Source organism: Anoplopoma fimbria, chromosome 19, assembly GCF_027596085.1.
Source record: "Anoplopoma fimbria isolate UVic2021 breed Golden Eagle Sablefish chromosome 19, Afim_UVic_2022, whole genome shotgun sequence".
Taxonomy (NCBI): Eukaryota; Metazoa; Chordata; class Actinopteri; order Perciformes; family Anoplopomatidae; genus Anoplopoma; species Anoplopoma fimbria.
This window is the reverse complement of record NC_072467.1, coordinates 4,697,659-4,712,455: the sequence shown is the minus strand read 5'-3', so window position 1 is coordinate 4,712,455 and position 14,797 is coordinate 4,697,659. Positions and strand designations below refer to the sequence as shown.

The 14,797-nt window shown below is 40.9% G+C and overlaps 2 protein-coding genes across 2 annotated transcripts in view; one reads left to right on the top strand and one right to left on the bottom strand.

Moving 5' to 3' along the window:
• mapk8ip2 (mitogen-activated protein kinase 8 interacting protein 2) overlaps positions 1–3,824 on the top strand; it is a 28,509-nt gene extending 24,685 nt beyond the window's left edge. The window contains exons 7-14 of the mRNA XM_054619773.1: positions 217–425; positions 1,392–1,467; positions 2,150–2,322; positions 2,418–2,527; positions 2,656–2,778; positions 2,919–2,989; positions 3,070–3,168; positions 3,752–3,824. Of these exons, the coding sequence (XP_054475748.1) occupies positions 217–425; positions 1,392–1,467; positions 2,150–2,322; positions 2,418–2,527; positions 2,656–2,778; positions 2,919–2,989; positions 3,070–3,168; positions 3,752–3,824 (934 nt within the window). The remainder of the gene's footprint in view (positions 1–216; positions 426–1,391; positions 1,468–2,149; positions 2,323–2,417; positions 2,528–2,655; positions 2,779–2,918; positions 2,990–3,069; positions 3,169–3,751) is intronic.
• A 1,775-nt stretch (positions 3,825–5,599) lies between these two features.
• On the bottom strand, positions 5,600–10,971 carry arsa (arylsulfatase A). Its single transcript, XM_054619794.1, has 8 exons — positions 10,677–10,971; positions 9,230–9,470; positions 8,841–9,059; positions 8,456–8,625; positions 8,096–8,220; positions 7,646–7,773; positions 7,097–7,199; positions 5,600–6,988 (listed from the first exon to the last, which is right to left on the bottom strand). The coding sequence occupies exons 1-8, from the start codon at positions 10,901–10,903 to the stop codon at positions 6,693–6,695; spliced, it is 1,509 nt and encodes a 502-aa protein (XP_054475769.1). The 5' UTR covers positions 10,904–10,971; the 3' UTR covers positions 5,600–6,692.
• Positions 10,972–14,797: the final 3,826 nt, after the last annotated feature.

Genomic DNA, 14,797 nt, shown 5'->3' with positions numbered 1-14,797 from the left:
AGTATTTGTGTGTCTGTGTTTGAACTGAGCACAGCAAATGGAATATTGTTTGCATAATTATTTTCCTAGAGCTAATATTGCTTAACATTTCTTTAAAATGCTTAAATTAAACACTACTTATGATGTCCCTTCTAGTGGTTAATCAAGCTGTTTGTCAGTACTTGTGTATGTCTAGCCCAAATTTAGATTTGAAACAATCAAACCCTGTCCTCTCAGGTGCACCTCCGTTCTGAGTGATGACAGTGAGCTGTCCACACTATGTGAAGAGGAGCCTTTGGGGACAGGAGAAGTGGGCTATGGTCGTGATGATGAGGAGGTGAGGCCAGACCTTCTCAGTTCTTCTGAGGACTCTTCTCCTGAGGCTGACCTCCCATTCTCAAAGAAGTTCCTCAATGTGTTTGTCAACAGCACCTCCCGCTCCTCCAGTAAGTTGTGCGAAAGGCTATTCAGACACTGCACCCTTATGTAAAACTCTCAGATATGTACATTTTTGGGGATTGAAGCAATAATTAGTCACTTTGGGCAATACACATATTCTCTTTCTTCCTGAGAGTTCCTGGGATGTCGAAAAGTAAGCACCTCTAAAGCTAAGTTAGTATACAAATTTGATCTTGCTTGTTTAATTCAAAATTAACATAACATAATCCTAATAAAGGATTATCTTATCTTATCTTATCTTAAAGCCAATACTAGTCATTTTTACACTATGGTTTGTTAAAAAGTGTTCTTCAAAGGTGATGGTAGATATCGGTTTTACCTCTGAATGGAGCCAGGCTAGCTGTTGCCCTGTTTTCAGCTTTTATGCTAAGCTAAGCTTTTAGCATAAACACACGATCTTCTCATCTTACTCCAGGCGGAAAATAAACTTGTATTTTCCAAAATGTGGAACTATTCCTATAACTTAAGCCCCTGTAAATGATTAACCCGGCCCAGCAGCATTATTGCTAAAATTGTCCAGTCAGGGTCCTCAGAATGAACAAACAGCATTAGGATTTAACTCATCACTGTCAGCATGTTACATTAAAATGTAATATAAATTTGGCAGGGAGCCCACACAAGACCTATGGGATGGCTCTGCTTCCCAATACATCCATCATCAAGCATTGCTCTCTATACAACTACACAGACAGACAATTTCAGGATTCCTGTCCCTAATGAAGGGTAATTTGCATAATGAAAGGCTAATTTCAAAGACTTTAGTTACCATTTCTTTTTTGACAAATCCAGTTAGCTTCCAATTAGTCCTCCTCATATATAGTTTACTTGAGAATGTTTCCCCAACCAATAACAAAAATAATTAATTGTATTTTGTTATGGACATTTACCTTTTTTGTTTTATTTGAAAGAAGTAGTTTTCATGTCATTAAAACTGGTGTCTGTTTACCTTGTAGGCACAGAGTCCTTTGGACTTTTCTCCTGTACCATCAATGGAGAGGAGAGGGACCAGACACACAGGGCAGTCTACAGGTAAGACAATCTACAGTTACACTTGTTTTTAATAAGACTCACAAAGACTCACAAGGTGAAAAGCAATACCAGCCACATGCTGTCAAGGCTGGTAAAGATTGCAAAAAAGAATAGTTGTTTTCATCAATTGTAGAATATGTGTGGTGGAATGAATGGTGAATGTGATTAGCCCCAATTTTCAAATTACCATTTTGTGTCTGGGAGATAAACAAAACAATGTTTCTTTCGAGGTTTCACTAATTGTGTTACGGAGGAGAGCAGATGTCCAAGCTACAGCTGAGCTCGAGAGCTGCAGGGTGACCAGTGAAAACCACCACCTGTGTCTTTGCTTGTGTGTGTGCATGAGCTAGAGATAAAGCTACATGCATCTCCTTTGTATACACGTACATGTTCTGAATGTATAATTATGTATTTGCTTTGCCACAGTCCTCTATCAGTAAGTACATCCCCACATTTAGAGCTCTTTGTCTCCCTCCACCCACCCCACAATCTCTCCCTGTCAGCTGTTTCATTCCTCTTCTCTCTCTGCTCCCCAATGGGAGTAACCTGAAACTCAAACAGATGCTTCCTGATCAAATTACCTCCACTCTATAAGATGCCCGGCAGCACTGATACCATGTAAGGACATGTTTAACAGAGGTTTTTGTTTTTTAGTCCTTCTCCTCTCTGCTGCTCTCTGCAGATTCATTCCCAGACATGCAGATGAGCTGGAGCTGGACGTGGACGATCCTTTATACGTGGAGGAAGAAGAGGATGACTACTGGTACCGAGGGTATAACATGCGGACAGGGGAGAGGGGCATATTTCCTGCCTTCTATGCCCATGAGGTCATAGGCCAGTCCAAGGAGCTGTTGGGTGAGTTGAGAGACACATCAACTGTCGTTTGCCTCTCTGTGAAGGTCAGAAAAATCACATGTTCTCTATGTGTGTGTCCACGTTGCTCCCAGTAGGACTTAAACGAAATCCAGCATGGATTGAGACTTTCAGCGTTCAGTTTTTGGGGTCTGTCGAGGTTCCTTATCACCAAGGCAACGGCATTCTCTGTGCCGCCATGCAGAAGGTAAGTTAAGTGGAAAAGAGCAAAACACATGGGCAATCACGCAAAACAGACCCAAACATGTTTTACATACATATGCACCATTAAAGCATGTTTGTTTTGACATATACAGTATGAATATTTTCTGTTAGATTGCAATATCGAGGAAACGGACAGTACATGTGCGACCTCCTTCTCTGTGTGAGCTTGAGATTAGCTTGCAAGGAGTGAAACTGATCATGAGCCTGGAGGATGAATATGACGCCCTTGATGAGGTATGGAGAAACAAATTTAATAAATAAACAAATCATTAATCATAAATTACTTAATTCAAAGTCAGTCTTCCCTTTAATATGGAATTATGTTGCATTGATGCCTTTTTTTCTTCATTCCTGTCTGTCTCTGCATCTCTTAGTATGACAGATGTAGTCACTTCTTCCAGATGAAGAACATTTCCTTCTGTGGATGCCATCCGAGGAACAACTGGTAAACAAACACATTGGTTTTCTGCAGCGTACAGAGTAACATCTGACTGATTTCATCATATTGTTTTCTTCTCATTGCAGCTACTTTGGCTTCATCACTAAGCACCCGATGCTGAACAGATTTGCATGCCACGTGTTTGTATCCCAGGAGTCCATGCGGCCTGTAGCAGAGTGTGTTGGGTGAGTACAAATGACATCATCACATGAATTACTCTACATCAAACATTTATCAAGGCACAGTCTTGTTTTATGTTTCTGTCAGTTTGTTTGATTTGATATATTTACTCCTGTAGATGCACTTTTATTGTCAAGATGCTGAAAATGCTAACAGCCATCAGTGATCCAGGTTTATTTTGCACTGTAGCCCTTCATGTTTGTGAATATGTGGAAGCTTATTCATGTTGGATTAAGCCCTGTTGAGTTTGAATAATTAAAGACACAAATATTTCACTGTCTCTGCGAGGGCAGAAAGTAGAGCATGGGTTGAGCAGAACTGTCTCATCGGTCAGCTTTATGTCCTGTTTTTCTGTGAAATAGACCCAACAAGAGCAGAATTTGATTAAATTCAGCAAGAGTGGTTCTGTTTTTTCATTAGATTTGTTTTAATTAAGCATTCTGTGTGTGGGCACCAACCAGCCATTTCTTAGTAAATAGTCAGAGCATGACTGCGTAAAATATGTCACTACAAAATGGATTACTACAGAAGGATGTCTTCTAATAGCTGGCAGGTTCTTCTTTAGTCATCTGTCTGTCTTTTCCACAGACGAGCCTTCCAGGAGTACTACCAGGAACATCTTGAGTACGCCTGCCCCACTGAGGACATCTACCTGGAGTAAGAAGTGTTGCTATGACGACCACCTTCTTCCTCCACAGCTTATGTATGTTCATCCGGTTTGCCACCAGAGGGCGCTGTCAGTGGGGTCTTCTCTCCATTGTAAAATACTCTTCTGTGTCATTTCTACAGTATGCTAGGCATTTGACTGATTTCTTTCATCCCTCTCTCTTTGTTTATTTCCATCATCTCGATGGATTGATTGCCTGTTTCTTTGATCTTTTTCTATGATACAAAACTAAGATGCCGAGCACCTGTTTATTTAAGGGTTCCTCTTTTGAAAATGAAAACAATATACCTACTACTGCTGTTTCACTTTGCATGGCTAGTAGGGCAACTGCACACAGACACACTAAGAAATACACATATCCATGAGAATGGCAAGCAGCTCAACAATCAATACGGGAATGGTGTAGAATCAAGAGGTTGGTGTTTGATTAACTGTAAATATGTATTTGTTCAATATTGGCAAACTGCTAATTTGATTTCTACCGATTATGACATTGGAGCAAAGTAGAGAGAGTGCAGTGAACTGTCCTTGGTCCGAGCTTACCCTTGTGTCGCGTACAAGACGTAGTGTGTGTTGTAAATAGATGTATAGAAAGTAGACATACAGGCGCCTCATCCAGACTAATTAAGAAACACTCATAGCTGAGACTGATTGAGGGGATTTTGTTTAGTTGTGGGTATAACTGAATCACTCTGACAGGAGTACCTGCAGGTGTAAGAGGTTTTAAAAGTAATGATCTTTGAATGTCGTTAGCCACGCAGATATTTAATTCAGCTTGGATTAGGTGCAGTCAGCACATTTGGATGATATGACAGAACCATTTTACTTTTTGTCCAGTCCTCAAAGTTGCACTGCTTGCTGACTTTCACACTGGGGAGCTTTAGAGGAAATTATAGATAACTGTATGCTTAGCTATGATTGGTGTGACTTTCAGGTCAAAGAAAGCAAAGGCACTATGAAAAGCCATATTCTTACACCTCCGACTGTTTAACTCCGGTTGTTAGTGACATGCTAGTCTCCATTTTCTTTTGACTTGACAGTTTCAATGAAGGAAAAGGAATGACTCGACGGTAGCCACGTGTCAGTAATGCTGTTTTGCAGTGTGCCTGCCGTACAGGGAGAGCGTCCAGCTAATAGTTGGTCCTGGTATCACAATGTAGTCAAACCTTTAATAAAGCATTAGAAGGGAGGTTTTATAGTTATGTAAAAGGTTAGACTTTGATCTTGTTTTTTTAAGTATGATGGATAAAAGGGATGGCAACATCTTCCCAGTTCATTTATTGCTCTTAGTCTAGTTCAAAGGTTGAAGCATCATTCACACATTAAACAATAACCTACTCTGGGGCTGTTGTAGCATACCATGCTTACAGTGCAGCACCTTATACACAGAAGGAGAGGGGTAATAATTAACAAATAATGCACTCACCTCAGTCATCTGAAATATTAGGCTTTACCACCCCCGACCATCCCCATTGTTCTTTCAGACAATGTTTGGCATCTTGTTCTGCTGCTTTCAGTCATAGTCAAGAACAAACACTTCAGTTCACCTCAGTTCACTGTTGATATGGCAGGAGGGAGGAAGGGAGTTATCTACATATGTATCGCTGTCAAGTTAGATCATGTATATATAATAGCGAATCTAAGATAGTGCTGTGTCCTTTATGTTGAGTATGTTATGAAACTAATATGTACATTAATTAAAAAAGAAAGATTACAACCAGACAAAAACCCCTGAAAGAAAAGAAAAACAGAAATACCTGTGATCTGCAATAATTTTATTTCAGTGTCTCATGTTTCTTCACAAGATGTTAACTCAGTATCTGTGACACAGGTGGCATTTGGGTTCCTGCCAACTCCATAACTCTCTGCAGACAGGCTTCAGCTGCACATTTAGGGCACATTTGTGAGATGTGACATCATTTGTGTGACACACACCAACCAGACTACTGACGAATCAGCTGTTAGAGCTGGATAGTGACTGAGTCAGCTGCTACTGGAAAATTATTATTACTCCTTGCTGATTATAGTTATCGCCTTTGAGCTCCAACAGTGTGACCCATCTCTGATCTGTATCTATTTGCTTCTAATTATGTTTTTCTATCTCACCCTGTTAAAACCCTTCTTTCCACACAGCTACATTAAAAACAACCTCTGAGAATGATCTAGTCCCATATAGCCACTCAGACATACACTAACAGTTAAACCAAGCTTTTGACTTTAATACATTAACAAGATTCTTCACTGTATACCAAGAGCAAAACATTATGTGACAGAACAAACATATCCTATCTTGTATCTTTAAAAACAAGGACTTGTAAAATTAATTAAAATTCCAGGGAAAAGCCAAGAGAAAAAAATATGACAAAAAAAAAAAAAAAAAAAAAAAAAAAAAAAAAAAAAAATCACTCTGCCTTGTCATGGGTTTGGTCTTATGAATAAAATATATGCTTGATGTCCGAAAACCTTTTTCTTGTCTTTATTGTACAGATCCACTCTTTTTTCTTCATGTGATTGGAAGGCATTTCACATAAAATCCATTCATCTATTTAAAATGTTATGATTAGAAAGAATGTTGAGGTGAAACGGTGTTAGGAATAAAACACCTATTCAAATAGTCTGGAAATAAACAGTACAGTTCATCAGTACAGTACATCAGTTCTCAATTAGGTCAATATACATATCAAGAAAATCATCTCCTCACTGAGGAAACTGATTGTTTGCAATTATATTTTTCAGTACAGACTGTAAGTAGCAATGCATCATCAGATAATTAAAAAAATCAGCTGTCACAGAACAATCTTAAGGGAATAATCAGTGCAGTACCCACATTGTCCACTTTTTCGATTGTGGGAATTTGTCCCATCAACACTTGCAGCAGCTGGGCTTGGGGCTACACTGAGGATTGCAGCAAGGCTCCAGGTTCGGGTCTGATCCTTTTGATATCTGGCTCTCTCCAAACACCATGGAGGCTTCAAACTGCTCCTTGACTTTTTTGATCCTCTCCAACACGGCTTGGAGGTCGGGTTTTCCCATCAGGGAGAGAGGGTAGTGCTCTGAGGGGTCAGCCTCCAGGTCAAAAAGTAGAGGGGGGTCGCGGGCCTTGAGGACTGCAAATACTGAGCAGTCTTGGTCCGGGGTAGTACCGCTGTGGGTAGCACCTGAATGCACAAACGTGGACAAGAAGGAGTCAAAAACACCTCAGCCCTGACTGTGTGATTATGCTTCTTGACATTCTAACTCTATCGTGCATATGAAGCCTCCTGTACCTCGTGTATAGAAGTGGGCCTTGTACTTCCCAAGCCTGAGAGCAAACAGGCCATACATCTCACTGGGATCTGTGGGGTAGAACATCATCGCCTCCCTTTGACTCTGCAGAAAAAGAAAAAAAAAAAGAGGATGATGTTGCATTCACATGGAATTAGGCAAAAGGTAGACGGCAAACCGGATGTCATGTTGAGGGTCGAGAGCAGGATGGCAAAATTAGGGGAGGTTGGCAGCCCTATTCAGCGATAGTAACGATAGACGGCATCACCGTCAAAAGTTATAATATTTTAACTTTTTGCTATCCTCTGCGACGGAATTTACAACCGGATGTTTTGTAGCTCACCCACACAAGGAATACTTAAATATAAAAGGGAATCATTTTTTTTGTTTTGCCTTTCTGCCATTCCGTCAGACACAAAGTGTTGTCCATCTGCAGTCTACCTTCTGCCTGATTCCATGTGAATGCACCATTAGAGATACTAAAATGAATTCATCGGCTTGGTTTTCACATTATTTCAATCTCTTCAGAGTATGAGGTATGATGTCACTACCTTTCCTTGGTTGACAAGGATTTCTGTCATATCGACCCCATCCAGCATCACCTTGGGTAGTTTGGCTCCTGCCAAACTTGCAATGGTGGGAAGGATATCTAGAGTGCTGGCCATCTCATGAGTCACACCTAAAGAGAAACAAGCGGCAATCACTAAAAGGCCATGTATAATGGGTTTGCATTCATTTTAATATGGTATTTATTTTCAGATTGGAATGCATGAAATCAGTAAAAGGACTTGTGATTTGCTTTTGAAAATGGTCAGCAGTAAAGCTTAGCAAATGTGACTGAAATAAGAGAAACCACCAGTATGGTCTTTGAAAGGGAAGTATACACTAAGTGCTCTGTGTAGAAAACTCTGTTTTAGTGCAACAGAAAAAAAAATAATGTATGTCCTTGGTAGCATCACTCATTCCTAAACTTTTGGATCAGGGTATTGAGGAGTCCAGACCTGGCCTGATGGTCCCTGGCCAGAAGGCGATGGCTGGCTCTCTCATGCCCCCCTCATAAGTGGTGCCTTTTCCACATTTCAGAGGGCCAGAGTTACCTCCACGGGACATACGCATTAGTTCAGGCCTACACACGGAGACAGGAACAACACACCATTTGATAAGAGACAATAAATGCATTATCATAAGAAGGCAATAAATCAAATAAAAACGAGGGCAAAGATATAATGCAACATCACCTTTGAACAGAGGAAAAACTACCGTACCACAAGTGATATTAAAATGTTTGCATAAGAAAGTATGAAAGTGACTTCAAATACAATTCATTTGCACATATAAACAAACTGAAAACAAAAACCAACCCATTGTCTGAAGTGAAGAAGACCAGTGTGTTGTTGATCACTCCTGTCTTTTCCAGAGTTGTCATAAGGTCTCCTATTGTGTTGTCGAACTCTAAAAGAGCATCTCCATATTGGCCCCTTAAAGAGCGTCCAGCTGCCCCTGGACCTGCATACTGGGGGTAGTGGGTGTGCTGTAGGAGGAAGAAGAAGAAGAAGAATGGGTTTACCGTCTTGCTGCACTACCATAATCTATCTACATGGGTTTGAGAACTCACGTTGACATGTACTATGCATTAAAAAAAAAAATCTTAGCCTTTTCAGGGTTCAATCAAACATGATAGAGCTCTGTTTCTGCCCTGATTGTAAATGTTGTTTTGCTCCCTCGAGGAGTACACCAGTTGCTTACATGGGAAGGATAGTAGAGGAAGAACGGCTGTTTTTTCTTGGCTGACGTGGTGATGAAACTGGTTGCAAAATCACTGTAAGCCCTTTCCAGATCGAGGAAGTTAACTGGCTGCTGCTTGATGACCTCATTGTGCATTAGTGGGACGGTGACAGTGCCAACATCACAAAATCCAAAACACTTAACATCTGGAGGGAAACAAATCAGGTTCCGACAGGGGCCCTGGGAAAGAAAGAGGGAGACAGAAGAATAATAGTAAAAAAATAAAATAGACACTATAATACACATTGCAGAAAATAAATTATATGGAGTAATAGAGTAATATTATATTATATAACTCTACTTTAAACTTTTTATCATTATAGTTTGGCACTAAATTCCATTGCACTGACCATGTCGTGAGAGTAGGGGATCCCCAGGTACTGGTCAAACCCCTGCCTGGTTGGAAGAAACGTCCCATTGGCCCCAAATCCTAAGTGCCACTTCCCCATGGCAGCAGTAGCATAGCCCACAGGTTTCAACACTTCTGCAATGGTGGTCTCATTTAGAGGGAGACCGCCTCTAGAGCCTGGGTAAAACACTCCTGGGTAGATACCTGAGCGGGTCTGATAGCGCCCCGTCAACAACGATGCCCTGGAAAGCCATTGAAACAAGGCAAGGCCATCATTTAAGACAGGTAGGAGTGACTAGAAAGTGTATACTGTGTGTGGACTAGAGAGTTCAGTTTTGCAAGATGTTGCTTAGAGACTCTAATGCATGTACTACTGTAATTTTCAAATAACTAATTTACAAATCTCTTCCAACATGGTGGTATTCTTCATCTTGAACCAGCTGTTGTGACACACAGTGAAACTGTGAATTAAGTTTGAGGATGAAGGAAGAAAACAGTGCAGAATATGCAAAGTATAATAGTTAACATGAATAATAGTTCATCGATGTATGTATTTTCTGTGCCAGCTTACCTTTTTAAGGGTGGAGCATTTTACAACAGGCATGTATAGTGGAATTTTAAAGTCACTGCTCAGATTGAGTTGCTCAATAGCAATGACTCAATTATGTGCTGTGGTTGATGAAGTGACATAATATTTTTAGTTAGTTTTGGTATCTTATAGTTTTTATGTAATATGTTCTAACAACTTCTTATTAGTAATGTTACTAGATTCAAGGATCTTGTATCAGTTCCTGTCTCAAGTGTTGTACTGTCCTGCATAAAGTTGAAAGTTATAATCTAATAAATTGAAGTCAATGTAAGCCACATTGTGAGACACACACACACACACACACCTACACACACGCGCACACATCAAAGGACCTAATTGGAGTTATATTGTGTCTGCTAATCACAGTGAGTTTTTATTAGCCACTTTATCTTCATCTCTTATTGTATAACATTCTTCATCAGTTTATTCCCTTATTGGTGCTTTTGTGTTGTAACTTTTATGCCTCTATCTTGGCCACGACTACCTTGGAAAAGAGATTGTAAATCTCCATAGACTGTCCTGGATAAATAAAAGGTTAAATAAAAGAAATAAATCAGAGACCTCAGATAAGATGCAAAACAAAAGCTGTAGGTCAAAAGCTATTCAAATAGGCCTACTGGTTGTTACTGTCAATCCCCAGTCTGCTCTTAAACAAACCATTAAGGGGTTAAACACCTGCTGTAACCGTTATGTGTGTAGAGACAGGATACAATGGAAAATGTTAAATCTTGTCTACACAGAAATGATTTGCTTGTCCAGTAGTGATAACCTCTCTGATTCTCCCTCTCACACTCGGACATTACCATACAAGCAAACCAAGCAGCGGCGGTTCTGCGTGGTCTGCAGAGAGTGTAAACACCTGGAGGGGGTGCAGACGGGACTGGTGCAGTAGAAGTCTGTGAACCGGAGTCCTCCCGCTGCCAGCCGGTCCAGGTTCGGAGTTTGCGAACTGGGGTGTCCGTAGCAGCCCAAGTCCCCGAAACCTAAATCATCTGCGAAAAGGAGCACGAAATTAGGCTGTGAAGCCGAGCAGGTGTAAACAAGCAAAGTTGTCAAAAAGAAGAAGAAGAAGCGGATGATGTCCATTCTGCGTCCTCCTGCATCTGAGTGGAGGCCACAGAGGCTCCAGACCTTTGACTGAGAGGAACCAGGAACCAAAACAAAACGTCACATGTTCACTTCCGCAAACGAACGCGTTGACGTCACGCACAGCCAGGAAATGTAGTTTGGAACAGTCCACACAATTCAGATAAACTAATGTTATGCATGACCCTATTTATGAAGACAAATGTGGACATTATCTTAACTGTTAGTGATAACAACGTTGTTATGGTTACAGCTGTCCAGCTGGACTTTGATTGCCACAAAAGTTTTTATTATTATATTCCTTTATTATTTTATTATTATTATTTAAATTCAAGTGTTGCAGCAGCTCAACTACACAGAAACAGATAATAAATACACATATTATACAATAAAATAAAAATAGAATAAAATAAAAAATAAGAATACAAATAAAAAATGTACAGTATATCCACATGGGGGGGGGGGGGTCTGGTCAGCATGATGACAGACTGTGGTCTCCGCTGTTGTTGTACAAAATGACCCTATTTATGAAGACAAATGTGGACATTATCTTAACTGTTAGTGATAACAACGTTGTTATGGTTACAGCTGTCCAGCTGGACTTTGATTGCCACAAAAGTTTGAATCAAGCACGCATGTCCCGTCACTGTGCCTACTGTGGGAGGACAGAGACACACTGTCCTCAAAGCCCTCAGGTATTTTTGCCTCCTGCATGGCTGATGTTCTCCTCTTTAATGAAATTGTTGGTCTGAGGGCCTGCGGGCTGCGTTTCTGTCCTCTGTGGCAACCTTGGCTTCTGCCTCTGATGCAAACTGACACATGATCAATTACGCAAACAAGGTGAGAAATAAATCACTGGTGCAGTGCTGCAGGAGCCACCAGTTTGAGGAGTAATGGGAGTCACATCTGATTTTGGTATGTACAGACTATAGTCTAGTCCTGGGCCTAGTCATTTATTTATTTATTCTCAGAGTCAAGCCTCAGTGAGTCGGACAGGAAAAAAGAACAGAAGGGGGCCACCTGCATTCAAATAAGCTGGCACTGTGTTGGTGTGTGAGTGAGACAGGGGCAATGGGATGAATGAGTGAGCATACACGAGAATCCCTACACATGTGTCATTTGAAGCACCAGAAAACTTCACTCAGGCAATTCCCAGGTGATTTTATGCAAAGCAATGCTGACACCTGAAACAGAATCAGTGAGGAGTGGGCTGATTGCCGAATTCTGATAATGGCTGTTTTGTTTGGTCCTGATTGAATTATGCAACACATCCACTGTACCTTTTCACCACAAACATCATTGTGTGTGTGTGTGTGTGTGTGTTGTGTGTGTGTGTGTGTGTGTGTGTGTGTGTGTGTGTTTGTGTGTACAGTTGTGGCAATAATTTAGCTCCTGTGCTGTCCAACAGCCTCAGGGATGCATTGCTTTGGCGTCGGCTGATACATAGTTTTGATTTACTATTCACTTTCACATTTCTCTACAGGACTGACCTACATTCAGCAGCTACAGTAGTGTGTGTGTGTGTGTGTTACAGAGAGAGAGAGATGAAATAATTGAGATAAAGGATATAAAGAGACACATGAGCCAACTATTGCTGCAATTGTATATGCTGTTTGGCTTCTCTCTTTTTAATGCTGGGGGAATATAAAACCCAACCAGCCATCTATAGATGATACAAATCTGCATTAGTTCTTTACATACTTTAAGTGGTTAATGTATTTTGTCATTAACGTATATAGCTAACAGAGCGACCTCAACAGTAAGGGAAGAGGCATGGTTACTGCTTGAAGTAAGATCTTTGACTGTAATACTTGACCTACTGAACTTAAGAGAGTGCACACACGAACACACACTTGTACACAAATATACATACGCATACATGCATAGCTAGATGATCACTCAGAGCTTTTGAAGAACTACCTCCCTGCAGGAGGTCTCATCTAGTGGCTGAAACCCTGAGCTGGCATTTCCCCTTTTCCATGGTTGATTTAATTAGTCCAGTAGCTTCCAGTGGAATACCTAGAGGCAGCATCATTAGGGGCAAAACATGTGAAGGGCGTTGGCCAGGCGGCCCATCTAATGGACAGGCCTGTCTCATGGAGAGGAATAAGGAGAACCACTGTGGATAAATGACAGGCTATGTGCTACACAGCCCTGCTTGCACTGTGATTCAGTAAAAGATGACTGCTCTGACCTTTTGCTGTGAGTAAATGAAAACTGTTGTCGGTGACAAACGCGGAGCAGAACAAGTAGCTTGAAGCAGCTGAGGCTACGAAAAGGTCCTTACCCCGGCCTGTGTGTGTGTGGATGATTGATATATATTTGTGTGTCTGCTAAACTTCAGTTGCCAACTTCATTCTTTTCACTGTCACTGCCACTGAATTTAATTGTGATTTAAATTTGGGCATCTTTATATAAGATGAATTGTGCCAGTCAGAGAGAGGCAGGGTGTGTGTGAATCTTGAGCAGCTGACTGCTCTGAACATCTGCTTTTACAGCCTATGGGAAGGGTGTGCGTTTGTGTCTTTCTGTGTGTTTGCACGTGTGCACTTACAAGTGCATGCATGTGTCTGTAATGTAATTGCTTCAGGCAGATGGAGGTGTGGTACAAAACAAATCAAGAGAGAGCTGATGGAGAAAATGAATCCCACCATCCAAGCTCATCCCTCAGTACAGAAACAAGGAGAGAGGGAGACCAGCCTGACATCTGCAGGGAGGGTCTCTCTCCCCACCTCTTCATCTCACCTCTTTATCTCCCTCTCCTCACCTTTTCCTCCTCCCCATAAGAATAAGATGTCCCGCTCACAGTTTTCTGCACATGCTGCTATAGTTAACTTGGCGTCACAAGAGGCACAGCAGGTAGTAACTGGTATGTGAGCAACTGGCCTCCTTTTTCACCGTCTTCTTGCTGTTTGTCATTTCACACAATATGAACAGTCTGAACCTGTGAGTTAAACTGTGAAATATAATGCGGCACTGTTTGTGGACCGCTAGTTCATGTAGCCTAAGTCAGATAGAGAAGGTGCAGGTAAACTGTTTAAGCACTAGTGGGCGCCATTGGATCACAGTTCCCCTCACTTCCCTGCATATGTCGGTCTGAACAGTGACTATGATAGGAAAAAGAACCTCACTAAGTCTGCATTAGTTTTAGCATTAGTTCCACAGGACAATCTCGGTTACATCTGGTCTCCCTGGCTATGCTATTCAATACATGGAGCAGTAATAGGGCCATGCAGGGTTGATTTGTATCTGCAAATTTGAATGTTAAATTGCATTTGTAGGCTGGGTAAAGCTGGTCTTTCATCATGTCTTAATGTAGTATCCTCATGCCAGCCTTTACAGCTCTGCCTCTTCTTGCCATTTGTCATGTTCAAACTCATCTCATGCCCTCTCACATTTTGTGGTAACATGCATACTTGCACACCGTTAGAGAAGGTTACAGTTGTTGTAGGATTACTGAGAGGCATAGGACAAGGAGATAGATTGGTAGATAGATAGATAGATAGATAGATAGATAGATAGATAGATAGATAGATAGATAGATAGATAGATAGATAGATAGATAGATAGATAGATAGATAGATAGATAGATAGATAGATAGATAGATAGAGTACAAGTTACAGAAACAGAGGGGGAGTTGATAGAGAAAGGGAATCAGGAGGATAAATCAATGGATAATTCAGGACCATGGACAGCCCTTAATACTTTGATTTAACTCTGCACTGACAGCAGAACGTTTCTAAATGAGCATGCCTGCTATTATCTTGTTGTCATGCAAATGCATTTTGAGCTGCATTTGCCACAACTTCTTTGAAGTTCCTTCTAAGAGAAGATATAGTGAGGAATAAGGACAAGTTGTAATAGCAATTCATTATAGACTTCACAAACAAACT